The sequence below is a fragment of the Vanellus vanellus genome (genome assembly GCF_965231255.1).
Source record: "Vanellus vanellus genome assembly, chromosome: 1".
In the NCBI taxonomy this organism is placed as follows: Eukaryota; Metazoa; Chordata; class Aves; order Charadriiformes; family Charadriidae; genus Vanellus; species Vanellus vanellus.
The window spans coordinates 15,742,767-15,759,912 of NC_138905.1; the positions used below are offsets into that span (position 1 = coordinate 15,742,767).

The 17,146-nt window shown below is 44.4% G+C and overlaps 1 protein-coding gene across 1 annotated transcript in view; it reads right to left on the bottom strand.

Moving 5' to 3' along the window:
- NAMPT (nicotinamide phosphoribosyltransferase) overlaps window positions 1-15,108 on the bottom strand; it is a 32,363-nt gene extending 17,255 nt beyond the window's left edge. The window contains exons 1-3 of the mRNA XM_082481151.1: window positions 14,946-15,108; window positions 2,140-2,296; window positions 730-833 (exon numbers count right to left, since the gene is read on the bottom strand). Of these exons, the coding sequence (XP_082337277.1) occupies window positions 730-833; window positions 2,140-2,296; window positions 14,946-15,005 (321 nt within the window). The 5' untranslated portion in view covers window positions 15,006-15,108. The remainder of the gene's footprint in view (window positions 1-729; window positions 834-2,139; window positions 2,297-14,945) is intronic.
- Between the last annotated feature and the right edge of the window lie 2,038 nt (window positions 15,109-17,146).

A 17,146-nucleotide genomic window follows, 5' to 3' on the forward strand; every position in this document is an offset into this window, starting at 1 on the left:
CTAAAAACTCTGTTTTCAAATGCCAAAAATATCCATTCAATAGAACCCACAATGAAACTTAGCATTTAATTAATCTGCAGGGATTAGAACAGCTCTGGTGAATGCTATTAGTCTGAATCTGCTGCTTTTACAGAGAAGAGATGTTTGCAATTATTTGAAGACTGACACCTTTTTAAACAAAAGGGAAAGAGAGTAATTGTGGAAAGACTTAATTTGGAGGGATTTGTGTCAGAAGTGCTCAAGCCTTCCATTTCATAAAGTTCAACTTAAGTGTCTCTGAAAGATTTAGGAAATGATTGAACAAAACATGTATTTTCTGGGCCTATTTACACATGCAAGAAGTTGTGATGCTTTCTGCATTAGAATAAAAATGGTTATGATTAATTACAGAAAGCAATGTAAATGATGCAAGCAACCACTAAGCACGGTATTATATATGGAGAGTTGCCAACAAGCCCCCACTTGTACTAGCTGGCTGACGGCAGCCATAAATCCTTATTACCTGCAAAGCCATATTTGGCATCTGAAAGGATGAAAATTACTTTTCTCTAAGGAATTACAATTATATGATTATTCTTTGACAGCTGCTACTCTCTGTACACTAAACACGAAAAGCTAAATTTATCCAGTCTTTACTATCACGGTTAAAAGGAGAGACCACTGTATTTATTCTACAGCTGATTCATAAATCCTTCATGATGAATTCATACTATTTTCATAAGTTTTTACCTCCAGAATATAGTTCCATCCTTTTTCATTGAAGACATCATCTTGAAAATGCTCCCTATATACTTCTTTGGCTTCCTTGATTTTCTCTTTGGTCACCACTTTACCTGTGGTTTCAGAAACAAGAGAAAGTTTAGAAACTTATGATATTCATCAATTTATAAAATAAATAAAAAAGGTTCAGTTACAGAAAAGTCACTTTGCCTCCAACAAAGACACGGAGAATGTGTCAAATGTACTAGCTATGTTAAAACCAAATTTTATTTTCATTTAGTATATGGATTAGGATGCTCAAGAACCCAACAGGATAAAATAAACTCATAGTTTGCGGGTGACTCGGAAACAATTTGAGATTACCCTTTTATGATGGTCAATAACCTGTCAAGGGTTTTAGTAGCAGTGCTTTTCACAGAGGAATGTGATGATTGTGCAGTTTGGCACGTGCAATAAGACATAACCAGACTAGCACGGGGGTTAAGCTATGCTGCTCCAGGGACAATCTCCACTGAGAGGCCCTACAACCAGTCTTTGATTAACCACGTCTGTGATATCAACTGACAAACTAACCACAATATTTGAATAAGCATCACTACTGCTTCAGGATCAACCATCTACTGGAAATGTTAGAGATCAATCCTCAGATAGCCAAAGAGAAAAGAAACAAGTTTATCAATTGTTTTGATTACAGCACAATTCCAATCTTTGGTGGAATTGGCAGAGATATTTATGGATTCTGAATCAAGACAAAGATATGTAAGTGAAATGACTAAAGTTTTCCTTCTAAAGCTTGGCAGAAGGCAACTTGCATTCAGGTCAGAGCAGGTGACATTTGCACATAATACAAAAAAGCAAACAAAATCTTAAATGGCAGCAAGGAATTTTCAGATGTTACTCTTAAAACTGTCAATGTTGAAAGCACTTTCACATGTAGCTGCCATATTCAGTGATCTAAACTGAGTGGCACCTGAAATTTAAGTGAAACGAAAACCATTAATAGTTTACACAGTAAATAAACCAGCAAATACAGACTAAAGTTTATGTTCAAAATGTAAAATCTTCCCCCCCCCTCCCCCCCGAACCTTTTATGTTCTTGTGATTCTATGCAGAGCCTTGCTCTACTTTCATTTATTTCAATTTACCCACTGAAGTTGGGATACAAACATCTCTTCATTTTTAATAAACTATTGGCATAAATAAACACAGTAGAGAGGTGTCTGAATTAAGAAGTCACTAGGATTTTAAGAGGGTGGACATCTCATTTCCAGAATCGCATAAATATTATGATCTTATGCATGTCACTGCCTACACTGTACCAAGATAACCTGAAATTGTTTCAGCTATAAGACTCCAGGCCCGAGAAAAATTAAAATATTTATTTACAGGTAAAGTTTTACTGGAATTTGAGACAGTTACCTTTTAAGTATTTATTCAGAATGTACTGCAAACCATAAAAAACAGTTTCTTCATATTTCACTTTCCTTAATTTGGAATTTTCTGTCTTCTTTTCACGACATTCAAAGTAGGAATATACTTTGCTTGTATTAGGTGGATATTGCTTGTAGTGTGTAACCTACATTAAGAAAAACTTCAGTAAGAGCTCAAAACGTCACTACAAAGCACAAGAGAAATCATATTTGTACATTAAAGCTTAGAGTCACTCCCAACTCTTCTGGACTATTATTATTTATTCATTCACATTCTATGCAGAAGGTATTTAAGGGATTTCCCCTTTTTTAGCCACCTTCAATTTTCAGTTCAAAAGAGTGTCTTCTCTATCTTATTCTTTGCTTCTGTGTCAAGCCTTTCCCCCTAGAGTAATCTTCACGATCAGCTCTTCCACTCCCCTGACATCTTCGCTGTGATTAACTGGGAAAGACACTGGCTAGGATTTCAGGAGCCCCACTGAGCACCAACGCGCAAGTTTGTGCTTCCCGTCGCTGTTAGGCTTGGCCAAAGTTGCCTGCCACTACTGAAGTGGAGGTACGCACTGTATTTGATTGAAGTTTTGAAGGGTATAATCACCTAGTTCAAATAAAAGCTATCCGGACTCAAGAAGGCATTGACAACGGCCTTTACCCAAGCGTCCCATTCACTATGAGCAGAGAGGGTTTCCCAAGCCCAGATTGTATGGAAGTCATCTTACAAACCTGTTACTGTTGGGAATGCTGGTAAAATCTGCCTGAGGTTTGTATTTCCCCCACAAAGTTTGCTAGGTGGACTTTTTTCCAATTTTTGAAAAAGTTGCAGTCTGAAAGTGGGTGTATTACATGGAAATTGGTCATATGAACATATAAAGTTCCACTGGATTCAACCATAACTGCTTTTTTTTAGCTACTGACAGTAAATCTACACAGAAATTTACTTTGGTAATGTATCATTTGAAACAAGAACACTATAAATATTAACAGCTTCCACCTGCAAATGTGTTATCTCCTTATACGTAAAAACCAAACTCCATGCAAAAGCAGTAATTCCGTATTAAACAAAAAGAATACACAATGACATAAGTGTAATACTATCAATGTTCAAATTACAGGATATATAACTTCACGTTTGTGAATGCCTTAAGAAAACTTGTGATAAATCAGCTTAAATTATGACAAAAAGAAGAGTCTGTGAACAAGCCTATGCATTCCATAAGGGAAAATGGTTCCTACGGCAGAGTAAAGCACCATCATACAACAGAACAAAACTCAAAAAGGCATGAAGGTCGTGTCTGAATTTCTCAAAACCCCAGATTTATAATGAACTCATGCTCTAACCTGTAAGTTTCTTGCTGCTACTTCTTACTCCAAATCACCCTAAAAATTTTTGTTTCTAATATCATAAGGAATTGGAAAAGGGATAGTTGTACCACTTCTTCCTTTCCTACATTTTTTAAATGTACCTCTGACACTTTCAAAATAAAATATTTGCAAGTTTCTCTTTCCTGTATTGCTAAAACTATATGTTGAAGGATTTTAAAAATACAGTTTTCTTTTTCCTCTCAAATGCCATTTATATCTAGTATTTCACTCAGCTTCGACAATGAACTAGACTGCTCAACTGAATTTTTTGGTTCTCCTATACCAGCACAACGCTGTTGAGTGTTTTCTTGCAGCACTGGAAACACAACCACAAATAACAAAAAGGTGAGTTTTCAGATCTTTCCATTATCTTTACTTCTACAAAGTTTTCAAGGCCAATCAAATAAAACCCAAACTTGTGATTGCAAGTTTTCTGCCTTCACTTCAAACAAAGCACTGCAAAGCAGGTATTTAATGGAGCACAAACCTATTCTGTCCCAGTGCCACAGCCCCTCAATGGCAGAGTGCTTAAGAGTAGCAATGTTCAACCCAAAGACAAAACCTAGCTTTTAGATTTAGGTTCTAGCTACTACAAAATGTCTCACTCCACAAATAACATGCCCTTTTCTAGTTCTACAGAGAACTTCCAAAAAAGTAAATCATACTGCCCGTTCACAGAAAACTCCCTTCAGTGTATCATCATGCTTAAAGGAAAAAAATCCAAACAAGCAAAACACACCTATTCCCTAAACCACACATCCACACACACACACTGTGGAGCGGTCAAATAGAAAGAAGCGTCAAACAGAGCATATAACTAATGTGAACATAAACACACACACAGAGCCACCTTGCAAAAAAAATGTATTAAATGGACTCTGAGAAAAAGAGCATTTAACAATTTATTAGAAGGTTCATCCACTGTAAGGCACGGAGAGCAGAAGCTCCCTGCTTCACACTGATGCTGCTTGAGTTACAGCAGCTGTATGAAAAAAATTGCTCTGTTCATGACTGGGAGTGGACTTTAAGTTGGTGCTTCTTTATGATTTGATTGTATCACCTGGGAACTACGTTTAATTTTATTTCCATTCTTCATCCTATTGGCATGCTACAGCTTCATGGTTTCAGAGTAAAGGCTCAACTCGGAGCCCACCAGCAGCTACACAGCAGATGTCCCGGGCACAATTCCCCAAACCACTACCTGAATTCCTTGTGACAAGCTCTAGAGCAAACCGATGTAACCCTGTTGTTCTATTCACAACAGTTCAAGCAAAACAAAGAAAACTATATTCACGTGAGACTACCTACTCAGGTTTCTTTAAAAAAGTTTAATTATTCAACTTATTAACCAACTACAGGCTGGTTGCTGAAGTCAACACCTACATTATAATGAAGATGTGTGTGATCTTTGGCTACGATCTTTAAAAAAATATTTGACTTCTGCACTTTGAAGACATCTCCAGCTAAATGCTTCTCTCCATCAAATGGGTTATAAGTTCCTCAAACATTAAATCACAGGTTTAGCTAATTTTTCTGACCTTAGATTAGATCTTAACCTGAAAATATATACCAGCTAGTGTCCAGAAAATAGCTATTTCTAGGCATTCTAACCTAAATAAACGTTTTATGCGTAACAGAAATATAATTTTATCAACTGAATTGCTTCAAGTACTTGAAAGAGATAATGAACTTTACAACTGTTAGATGTGTAAGTTTCAATTATATTCTTCACAAACTAGAATCTATTTGAACAGCGAAAAATATAAATACCTTAATTGCCAGGGATGTGTATCTACTTTACATCTGTAATTTTAAATAACTTGTAGAATGTCAAAAGAAGCACAATACTATTAATTTTATCTATAAAGCTGAAACTCTCTTCGGGTGCCCGCAAGGCTTCTCAGACTACTCAGTATTTAAAGACACAATCACTACATTGAAGTACCACACTTCCCAAGCACCACTTACTGCAGGCGTGCTACATAGGTACATGAGAAGTTAAGCACAAGACCTACACCCCCTGTTCCCTTATCTGCCCATCAGTTTTCCTTCCAAGCTCTCAGGCGGGGCACCATACCCAGCAGGAGCATCTGCCCACAAAACATCACAGAAGCTCCAACCATCAGCTGGCATTTCTGGAGCACTAGGACATGGGGAAATGGCACCTGTCCACCATAGCAATGGTCAGGAGGTTTGGCCTTGTAGTGAAATAAATGCCTGATGAAAAAAAAAAAAAAAAGGCTGAAAAAGGATCAAGCTCTAGGGAGCGGGAACAGTTCACAGAAGACACAAAGAATGCCACTGCAAATAAACCAACCAATTAAACAAACAGAAAAACCAACCACCCATAACACAATGCTACAAGGCACCTCAACCATGAAAACCACACTTCAAGAAGTGCCTGAAATTTCCTTGTTGTCAGATGAAGTTTTGCATCCTTCTGTATTCTAAAGAAGAGCAGAAAGAACAACCAGTGACAACATACAATATTTGAAATGTATCTTATTTGAGTACAGATCAAGACAGTATTGGTAAATCTATGCTTTCCGTTAGAGGATGACAGAAGCAGGACTTGCACAGACGAGGTCTTGATAAGCAGGAGTGACTATGAAGTCAATAGGAAACCCCTTCTCTACAGAAGAAAAAACCAAAAACCAAACAAAAGCCCCTACTGGGATTAAGAGACCCTTACAGGAAAACAAAACCCAAAAATATCTTCAAAGGCCTTTTGATATTTAGTTCAAAGACTGTGGTTTAGGTTTTGTCTATACAACGTATGACAAACAGCCCCTTGGAAGAACCATCTACAACAAGGTTACGTACTATGACTGAAATAGAGCACTTTTTATTCCAGTTGTGATAACTCCTTATTAAATTTCATCCAAATAAAGGTATATTCTGAACAAAGAATACCTCCACAAGGACTACAGCCAGTTAACTAAATCTAGTCAGCCATTTCAGGAAAACTATGAAGCACAAATTGCATTTAGCCATCCAAAAGAGCACTCCAAACATTAATAGTTAACTTAAGAAAAAGGAATTAACAGGTATTCATCACAAAACAGGGATGACTAAGGTAAAGGCTGCATTTTTATAGGCCAGATAAGATTATTTGGCTTTTATGGCAAAGGTTTTCTTATAATCTATAGATTTTGTTCTACAAGAGATTGCAATGAAATGGACTTTAAAAGGTTATTTAAGCCTGTATAACTCAACCATTTGGAAATAAGAGAAAACCAGGTGTGACATGAATAGAGAAGTCGGGCACAGCCAAATTCTCCATTGGTGGCTTATTGCTGGTGCTCAGCTGGGTCAGATGGGTGCTAACATGAGCCATCAGAAAGATGCTTCTAAGCCCTGCCTAGAGTGAAGCCAACAAAGCCCCAAGCGCTTGGCCAGCAGGATCTCACCCGTGCGTCGTGGTTTAACCCCAGCCGGTGCCAAACACCACGCAGCCGCTCGCTCACTCCCCCCGCGGCGCAATGGGGCAGAGAGTCAGACAGGAAAACTCGTGGGTTGAGATAAAGGCAGTTTAATAGGTAAAGCAAAAGCTGCGCAGGCAAGCAAAGCAAAACAAGGAATTCATTCACCTCTTCCCACCGGCAGGCAGGTGTTCAGCCATCTCCAGGAAAGCAGGGCTCCATCACGTGTAAAAGTTACTTGGGAAGACAAACGCCATCATTCTGAACGTCCCCCCTGTTCCTTCTTCTTCCCCAGCTTTATATACTGAGCACGACATCATATGGCATGGAACATCCCTTTGCTCAGTTGGGGTCAGCTGTCTCGACTGTGTCCCCTCCCCACTTTTTGTGCTCCCCAGCCTGCTCACTGGTGGGGTGATGCGAGGAGCAGAAACGGCCCTGACTGTGCAAGCACTGCTCAGCAGTAACTACACCACCCCTCTGTTACCAGCACAAACCCACAACATAGCCTCTTACTAGCTACTATGAAGAAAATTAACTTTATCCCAGCCCAAACCAGCCACACTGTACATAAACTCTGCAATTGATGGTACCAATTCAGCTAACATGGTATTTGAACTTTCTGCAGTTATCTGGAAAGATCTTTCATGCAAAAGAGGTAGAGAACAACCCAGCTACTGAACTCATGGCACTGCGCAGCCAGAAACACAAAGAACCGTAGGGAGAGGAGGAAGAGAAGCCAGAAGCAGCATGGCCCTGGTGTAGTTGTGCCACTCAGCTGGGGCACTTCAGGTCTGCGGCAAGTCATTATGGCCCAAGGTACAGGCTGGTCACTGCACCGCCAGCCTCGCTCAAACGCTGAAGTGAGCTACATCCTTCCCAGTGTAGATGAAAATTGACTGTAACCTGTTTTATGTGACAAGTAAAACCGAGAGCTACAGTTGTGGGGTGCACTGTCAGAATGGCTTCTTAATGCTGGAAGAGATGTGTTTGGGGGATCGTCACCCCCAGATACAACTTACAGAGTTAGATGATTTTACTGCAGTGGTGCTTCTGGCACTGGGGACATTTAGACTCTAAGATCCCCATTAGTAACAGTATTACACATAATTTGAAAATATTGTGGAAAGAGGCTACGATTTGAACAACTGCTTTACCTAAAACTTTCTGATGTTTAACGAATGAAGTGGTTAAAAGCAAAGGTTGACAATAACCTGTATGGGAAACAACACTGTTAACAAGGAGATGAGCCAGATGGGAACAAAGGGAATGCTATATTAGATGTACCTCACTGGGATGAGACATCACTAACAGCAGTTACAAGGTATTCGCTGACCCCCTTCAGTAAAAACTCCGTAAGTGTGCCTCGCAGTTATATTCTACAAAGGTGCTTTAGTAGCTTTCAAAGCAATCACAAAAGGAATACACACCACAAACAAAAGTGGAAATGAAAACCAAACCAAAAGTCAGCGTGGTTAAAAGATAAGCTTGTTTGAACACAAGAGGAAACCTCAGAAGAATCAATCTTTAATAAGTCAACAAAAAGGGCATTCAACAATAGCAAGTAAAGTGAAAAACCAGTTGCAAGCGAGTACCAAAAAAAACCCCAAAAACCTAATAGTCAAGTACAATCTTACTAGTTTGACTATACACAAGCTTCAAATTGCCATAGGAAAGTAGCCTTAGAGAGACTCCAGACACCTTATTAAAAATGCATAACTGAAGCAAATACAAATTAAGATAATGTTTAAGACCTAAAGCAACAATATTGGGAGATATCTACTCTTACAAGATGAGAGGGATAAACTAATGCAGGTTATGACTGAAGGCTGATCTTGCACTATTTTCAATGTCTCTGTATCCTAGCTCATCCATCATCTCTTATACATGTATTGAAAAATAAGAGGACCAGAAGTGAGCAAAATAAAAAAGTTAATAAATCAGTACTAAGAAAATTAAGGGGAGCACATGCAAGCAACCGAATTCCGATGGAAGTTGCACATTATCAGCAGAGATGCTCTAAGTGACTATGTTCACATTCATTTAAAAAACAAGGTCAAGTATAAGCACTAGAACTGAATGTATTCTAAATTGCTCAGAGAAAATACAGTGTTTAAAAAAAAAGGTAACAGCAAATTTCTTTACCATCAAAAATTTCTATGTGCTTTGCATCCAAGATTATCATAACAAAGATGACAACATGCCTTATGGTTACTGTTTACACATTTGTGAATAGTCAGCTGTACCACTTCACATACTGCTACAAGTTTCCTGTTCCTTAATGAAAAAAGAAAATCATTTACCTTTTCAACAATGAAAGTTGCAGTGACTCTGGAAGGGGCTACTTTCCATTAATTTAAAAATTGGCTGAATGCTGTACAGTTGCAGTGTTCCTTTATAGCAATGACGACTCGAGGTTTTGTAACAGGACTGCATGACTGCAAATCAAAACTTGGAAGATAACGAACCCAGATAGAGTGAAGATTGCTTATGAGGAGTGCCGGGCCAGAAGTTTCCAATGATTTTCCACTGACAGGATTACAGAAGAACACGTTCACACCCCCACCACAAGATTTTAATAAATATATGGGCTGCTGAAAAGAATATTTTGCAGTCCTTAAGTACTAGTCAAAACCAGTAAGCTAAAGAATACACATACCTCTTCCTGGAATACCTCTAGCCTTCTAAATAAAGGATACACAGGCTGTCAGAGCCTGGAATAAACACACTCATATGAAGTGCTTCAGAAGTTAAGTGCTCTTCTACATCCATGCAGAGTAAAAGAAGTCATTCAAAGTGACAGATACTTAAAATTCAACATACAAGGCACGCAGAGGTAAAAAGTATCTTTTAGGCTTCCTTGAAGCGTCCAGAAAGAATTGAATTCTGGAACAGATCTCATTTACAGTCTAGATAGCAAGTCAGCTCCTCCTGTGGGGCAATCGCATGGCAGCTTACTATAGCTATCAGCTTAACTACGAAACATTCCAAGCAACAGCAATACATTTAATTGGTAAAAGCAAAATAAGCTATTATTACTTTAGTGAACAAGGTTCAGTCCTCATTTTGATAGCCTTTCCCCACTTGCAGCTCATGGTCCATCCAACCCAGGCCTGGCATACGCCAGTCACTGGTACCTTCTGAATGAACGACACAGCTCTGCTAAGCTCATCCTTTCAACAGTTTCAGACTATGTATACCTTGGAAGATTTCTTGCCTGTGCAGAAATAAACAAATATGGGATAAACAGAACATTGGGAATCAAAGAGAAAGAAAATTGATACGTGGTGTGTCAGTGCATTGGGTTTGCGTGGAAAGGTTTTGGTAGCCCGGGTGGCTTCTGTGAGAAGATGACAGAAGATTCCCCAGTGTCCGACAGAGCCAGTACCCTCCGGCTCCAAGACAGACCTGCCACTGGTCAAAGCTGAGCCCATCAGTGGTAGTGGTAGCACCTCTAGGATAATATATTTAAGACAGAGAAAAAGTTGCTGCATGACAGCAAGAGCAGCTGAAGACAGGAGTGAGAATATGTGAGAAAAAACAACCCTGCAGACACCAAGGTCAGTGAAGAAGGAGGAGGGGAAGAAGGTGCTCCAGGTGCTGGAGCAGAAATCCCCCTGCAGCCCCTAGTGAAGACCATGGTGAGGTGGGCTGTCCCCCTGCAGACCATGGAGGTCCATGGCAGAGCACGTATATACCTGCAGCCTGTGGAGGGTCCCATGCTGGAGCAGGTAGATGCCTGAAGGAGGTGGTGACCCTGGGGAGAGCCCACACTGGAGCAGATTTGCTGGCAGGACTTGTGACCCTGTGGGGGACCCATGCTGGAGCAGTCTGTTCCTGAAGGACTGCACCCCATGGAAAGGGCCCACACCGGAGAAGTTTGTGGAGAACCGTCTCCCGTGGGAAGGACCCCATGCTGGAGCAAGGGAAGAGTGTGAGGAGTCCTCCTCCTGACAAGGAAGGAGCAGCAGAGACAATGTGTGATGAACCAACTGCAACCCCCATTCACTGTCCCCCTGCGTTGCTTGGGGGGAGGAGGGAGAGAAGTTGAGCCCGGGAAAGGGGGGGGGGGGGGGGGAGTGTTTTAACCTTTGGGGTTTATTTCTCATTATCCAACTCTGACTTGATTGGCAGTAAATTAAACTAATTTCTAAGTCGAGTCTGTTTTGCCCATGACAGTAATTGGTCAGTGATTACCTCCCTGCCCTCATCTTGACCCTCAAGCCTTTCATTATATTTTCTCTCCCCTGTCCAGCTGAGGAGGGCAGTGATAGAGAGGCTTTGGTGGGCACCCAGCATCCAGCCAGGGTCAACCCACCGCAGTCAACAGCGTCAAATGAAGGAGGAATTGAAGGGCATGGACACTCCTGCTTTGGAAGTGCAATGAGTGAGCATAACCCTCACCATCAGAGAAGTGCAAGATTGCCGGGACTTGGTATAGACACAAGAACAAAAACCATCATGCAGCATCAACAGTGAGCTTCACGGAGCCTTCTGATTGCCCCTCACTTGCAACCAGGATCCTCTAGCAACAAGGATTTTGGCTTCAAATGCTTCCCTTTTTCAGTAATACTGACTAGCAGAAAACTTTACTATTAAAAGCATCACTGCCATACTGGACATTCAAACAAAGAGGTTCCCCAGATCACAGCACATTGATGAATCTCTTGAAAGTCTTACGATCCGAGGAATTAAAGAGACTGCTGTTATTTATCATCAAGATGCACACACACCATACCATATGCCCATGCTCAGACTCTGAGGGGATGGCATGTAACACCCAGCACACAGGAGGAATTACACTGTTGGGGGATTTGGAAAAGCTTAAGAATATGTAACAAAGTACACAAGAAGAAAAAAGAAACAACCTAACTGATGTAAAAACACTTACATTGTTATGGGGGTTAGGTATAAACTGCACAATTTGAAGCCCAGCCTCAAAATCCTGGAGCACTTGTACAATTCCCAGTTCATAATGGAAGCCCAGTACTGGGTCCAATGTGAAGCACGTCTCCGAAATTCAAATATACTAAAAATTAGCATGATAGTTATTTTTTCAAAAACTGCTTTTAAGATTTTGAAACTGAGTATTTGATAATCTTCCATGACTTAAAAGGAAATGTCCTATGACGCACACACAGACAGGAAAATGGTTTAGAGGGAGTCTGGATTAACTGTCAACAGATGAATCTTTGCCTACCAAAATACTTTGTCTCTGAATTTTTATAGGCACTAAACCAGTAACCAATTTTCTCTCCACCCCAAATTTCCAACTGCAGCAACAGAGAACTGGGACACTGGAGCTAACAATCAAACTAATGAGTTGTGACAGATATGACCCTGAGATACCAGAACTTTTTACTCACAGACAGCTGCCTAAGCTAGGGTTGTACTGTTTAGGACGGTCTGCACATTTTTATTTTTTTCCTGAGCTGTTTATTTCCACATGACTTTTGTGACCAGCATTAGTTTGTACAGATCGGCATCTACTGCAACAGGATCACCAAGTAAGCTTCTGAACAGATACATGCTTTTTCTCAGAGTCCGAATGTTATATATGGACAGCACTGCACTCAAACAGATACTACAATTGTGGGTACAGCAGAAATACCTAAAAAAAAATAAACAGAAAACCACAAAGATCAATTCTCATTTTTGTTTTAACTGCTAGGAAGAGTGTTTGGTAACTCCTGTAAAAAGCTTGATGCTGCAAACTACCAGATATTTTAGTGCAATTGTTACTGAAAGTGCTCTCACTAAGTGTCTTTCATTGATTAGGAAACGACAGTATCATCCAGGGAGAAGATAAGTGATGTTTGCTTATATTACGCAACAAGATAAAAGAAGCTACTTGTTTAAGTACTGTTCAAAGATGCCAGAGTTCCTAAGACTTGGAAAAAAGCATACAGGAAGAAAGACAATTTGAATAGTCCTAAGAAAGCAAAGTAGACAATTCCAACTGTTTTTAATATAATACAAAATGCTGCCACAGAAAACCTCATCCAAATTCAGTTTTAAACTGAAAAAAAAAAAAACAAACCCAAACCTCAGCCTTGCCTTTACCTCTTTTTCTACCAGTCCTGAGATGTTAGCAAATCATCTTTCCTATGATCCTGCAAAAAAAAACCCAAATAAAACCCAAAGCCAGAAGCAAACTGGTGATCTGTCACTCCAGTGCTCCTCACTACCACTAATCCTAGAGCAGATCCAGTGAATTTAGGAAAAGTAGCGTGCAAATTAGATTTAAAATAGATACCGTTTAAACCCAGGCCTACGGCATTTAATGGGATTAGTCTCAGACATGGAAGAGAAGTGGGTCTTCCATATTTGAATAAGTTTGATAATGAACACTTAAACATAGTTCTTAAAGAGCACTGCAGCTAGATTAAGTCCTTAACGAAAGCAATTTTGTGAGCCCTTGGTAGCAGTGTAAGGATGCTCTGACTGAGCCACTCTAAGATTTATCAGCGTCTTCCAGTCTTCCAACACACCTTCCCACAAACAGCAACAATAAACTTGAAGAATTTCTTCACAGAAAGAGCATCTTTATGTAACAGCATATAATAATAATAAATATCACAGAGGAAAAGGCACAACAGCACCAGCCAGCAATCGGAGCACAGATGGAGGCTTGTGCTTTGGTAGTTGGTCAGTAACATGACCCGGTCATAATGTCGTATGTGCTTTTTTTTTCCCAACTCTTCTATCCAGAAGTCCTCTCCTTCCCAAAATCCACCTGAGTGGTCAAATCTTTAAAGGAATATAACATAATAAGTGCTTTATGATGGTAATCAGGACTGCTACTATAGTTTTGCTTAGGGGGCCAACCACCTCTGTCACATTGGAGCTCCTGAAGAAAAAAAAGTTAGTTTTTCAGTCTAGGAGACACGGGGTGCATCCGTACCCCCAGACTCGGGGAGTCTCACGCCGGCTCTGCCCCGTGCCCAGGAGCTGTACGCTTACATCAACGCCACGCTGCGCAGTGGGAGGACTTGGGCCTGGCCATGCTCACGTACTGAGGCACGTCGGTCAGAAACCAGCGGACCGGAATGCGGGCAGCGCACGCCTGGACTTGGCCATTGCTATCAACTGACACAGTTTTCAGGTAATTTCATGGGACGAAGGGAGGACTGTGAAGCGCGAGCCCCTACTCCAAACCACCCTGCCTACCAAACGTGACACTGCAATGACCAGAAACTAAGCAGAGGACTCCAAAAACACGTATTTTGAGCCAGCCTGTTCCTCGGAGCACTCCGCATCGCAAAGAGGCAGCCACCGCCCGGCATGGCTTCGTCCCCCGAGCTGACCAAAGCGGGAGAAACGAAACACGGGGGGTGAGGGGTGAAGGGGGATAAAAATATGAAAATAAAGCAATGGCTCTGCTCGCTTTCCACCCTCCCGCCCCGGCAACACGTGCGCTCGCTCCCGTCCCCGGCGAGCGAAGGGAGGGCGGGCAGCCCGGCGGGCGAGAGGATGCCCGGCGGCGGCGGCAGGCGGCCCCCGCCTCCAGCCCATCCGCCATGGCCGCCCCCCGCGCCCTGCCCCGCCCGCACCACTCCGCGCCCTCAGGGCGGCGGGACGGCGGCGCCCATCCCACCCGCTTTCACTTTCTTTTCTCGCCTAGCCGCCACCGGCGCTTGCCCGGCAGCGCGGCCCCGGGCACCCGGCGGGGGAGCGGGCTCGGCCGCCACCTCCGCGGGACGGGGCCAAGGAGGGCAGCCCCCGGCCAGGCCTCAGCCGCCCCCCCGCCCCGGCGCCGCCAACGGCCCCGTTACCCCGCGCCACCCCGAGGCCGGACCCCCTCCCTCACGCCTCGGGGGGTGAGGGGGGGGGGGACGGGACAGAGGGGGGTCTCCCAGCCCCAGGCAGGGGAAAGAGAGCCGGTGGCGGTGGGGACGGCCTGGCTCGGCGCCCCACCGGCGCCAGGCCCGGTGGGTCCGGTGCGGCGGCGCCAGGGCGCCCGCAGAGGTGACCCCCCTCCCGCCCGCCCGCCCGCCGTGCCCGCGCCCACCTTGTAGGAGTCGGTGGCGAGGAGGATGTTGAACTCGGCCCCCGCCGCAGCGCACTCCATGTCGCCGAGCCCGGGGAGGTGCCGCCGCCAGCACGGACAGGATTGGGCTGGGCTGGGCTGCGCCGCCGCCGCCAGGAGCTCGGTGCGGGGGGGAGAGAGGAGAAAGCGGGGACGGGGACAGGGCGGGGAGAAGGGGATTACGGCCGGGGGGGGGGCGGGGACCTCGCGCGGCTTCCCGCACCGCTGATTGGCCACACGCCTCCGCCGCCGAGGGAGAGGCCGTGAGGTCAGCGCGCGGGTAGGGCGGGGCCAGAGGGCCAGGCAGGCTCTGATTGGTCCCGCCGCCTGGTCGGTGCAGTGGAAGGGAGGAGGTGGCTGTGACAGCACGAGGGGCGGGGAAGGGATCCGTGCTGCACGTTCTCTTTCACTGGATTCCGGGCGGGGGACAGGAGGGCGGGGCCAGCTGGGCTATGTCACTGCGCGGCCGGTGCGCGCTCTCTTACTATTGGCCAGCAGCGCGGTAGCGGGGTGGCAGCCGGAGGGGGACGGGAGAGGCCTGCGCATGCGCGGGGGCGGTTGAGGGTGGGCGGTTTCGGTTCTCGGTGCGCGGTTACGGGAAAAGGCGGGCGGAGGCTTCGGCCCCTGCGGGGGGGGTTGGGCCTGGCCGGGCTCATCTCGAGGTGCCGTGCTGCTCTGCCGGCAGCGCGGCGGCCGTGAGGGAGGGCCGGCTCCCCGCCCTCGGGCTGTGCGGAGACGGGGGGGTCCTGCACCGGGCCGTGCCGGCCGGCGGCGGGGCTATGGGAGCTGCCCCGAGGGGGGGAGGGCGCCTGCAAGTCTCTCCACCGAGGGCAGGGCGGGCCGTGGGGTGTGCGGCCTGGCCGGCGTGACCCTGAGGTGAAGGGCCCTCTCTGTGGGGGGTGAGGGGACAGGTCCCCCAGGAAGGGCGCGGATCCCGCTCACCGTGTGACTGCCACCGCTCTCCTGCCTGGAGGGGACAACTGCGGCAGCCATTGATGGCACCGAGCTTGGGTCGGGCAGTTGGGCATGCACGGGCAGGAGGAGGAAGGAGAGGAGTGTAGAATCAGAATCGTTTTGGTTAGGAGAGACCTTAAAGATCACCATGTCCAACTGTTAACCTGGCACTGCCAAGGTGCCGCTAAACCATGTCCCTCAGCACCACATCTACATGGCTTTTAAATACCTCCAGGGATGATCACTAAACCACTTCCCTGGGCACGCTATTCCAATGTTCGACAACCCTTTTGGTGAAGAAATTTTTCCTAATACCCATCCTGAACCTCCCCTGGCGCAACTTGAGGCCATTTCCTGTTGTCCAGTCAATCATCTGTTAGATGGGAGAAGAGACTGACCCCCACCTGGCTACAACCTCCTTTCAGGTAGTTGTAGAGAGTGATGAGGTCTCCCCTGTGAGCCCTGCAGGTGTGCTTGGAGGCAGTGTGGGGAGAGAGATGCAGTGACAAGGTGGAGAACTTGGGGAAAGCGGAAAGCACGTGTGAGCGCGTGAAAAAGAGCTGCAATGGCTGTATGGAGAAGGCTGACAGCGAACAGCGAAGCGTAGGAGCTGCTGCTCCTGTCAGGCCTCACATTATCAAGGTTCTGGGATTGCCATGTGGGAAAGGACTGTCTGGCCTTCCAGAGCATCAAAATCTCCGTCTCTACCTCCCCTGTTCAGAACCAGTTGCTCCAGTGGAAGGATAAGATACTTGTCTATAGAACAATACTTCCCGAGCCCTCTTTTAAGTAGGTGTTGATCTGGAATGACATGTAAACATACATAAGCCTTCCAAAAGCGTTCTTTTATACTTATTGTAATTGGTGTTCTAATCTGTGTAAATCATAAGTAGCTATTGTTTGCATTGTTCTGTGACAATAGGAAACACTGCTTCTTTTGGAGCAAGTAGCAAATACGGTTTCTGGCGCAGGCATGGCTCTTTTGTGATGGAAAGATTGTCTTCTTGCTCTCTACTAATTAGATGTATGGAAAAATAATAACATCACATATTGACCATACTACTGATCAGGACTGCATTTAAAAAGCTGCTTAATTAACCTTTTCTGTAAAACCATTGGTGAATTAACATTTAGGTTTACACTTGATGATCTATAAGTCCAAACACCAAATTGTATAGCTAATAACTGTTTATTAAGATGCTTCAGAAAAGATGGGGTTTACCAGTCAG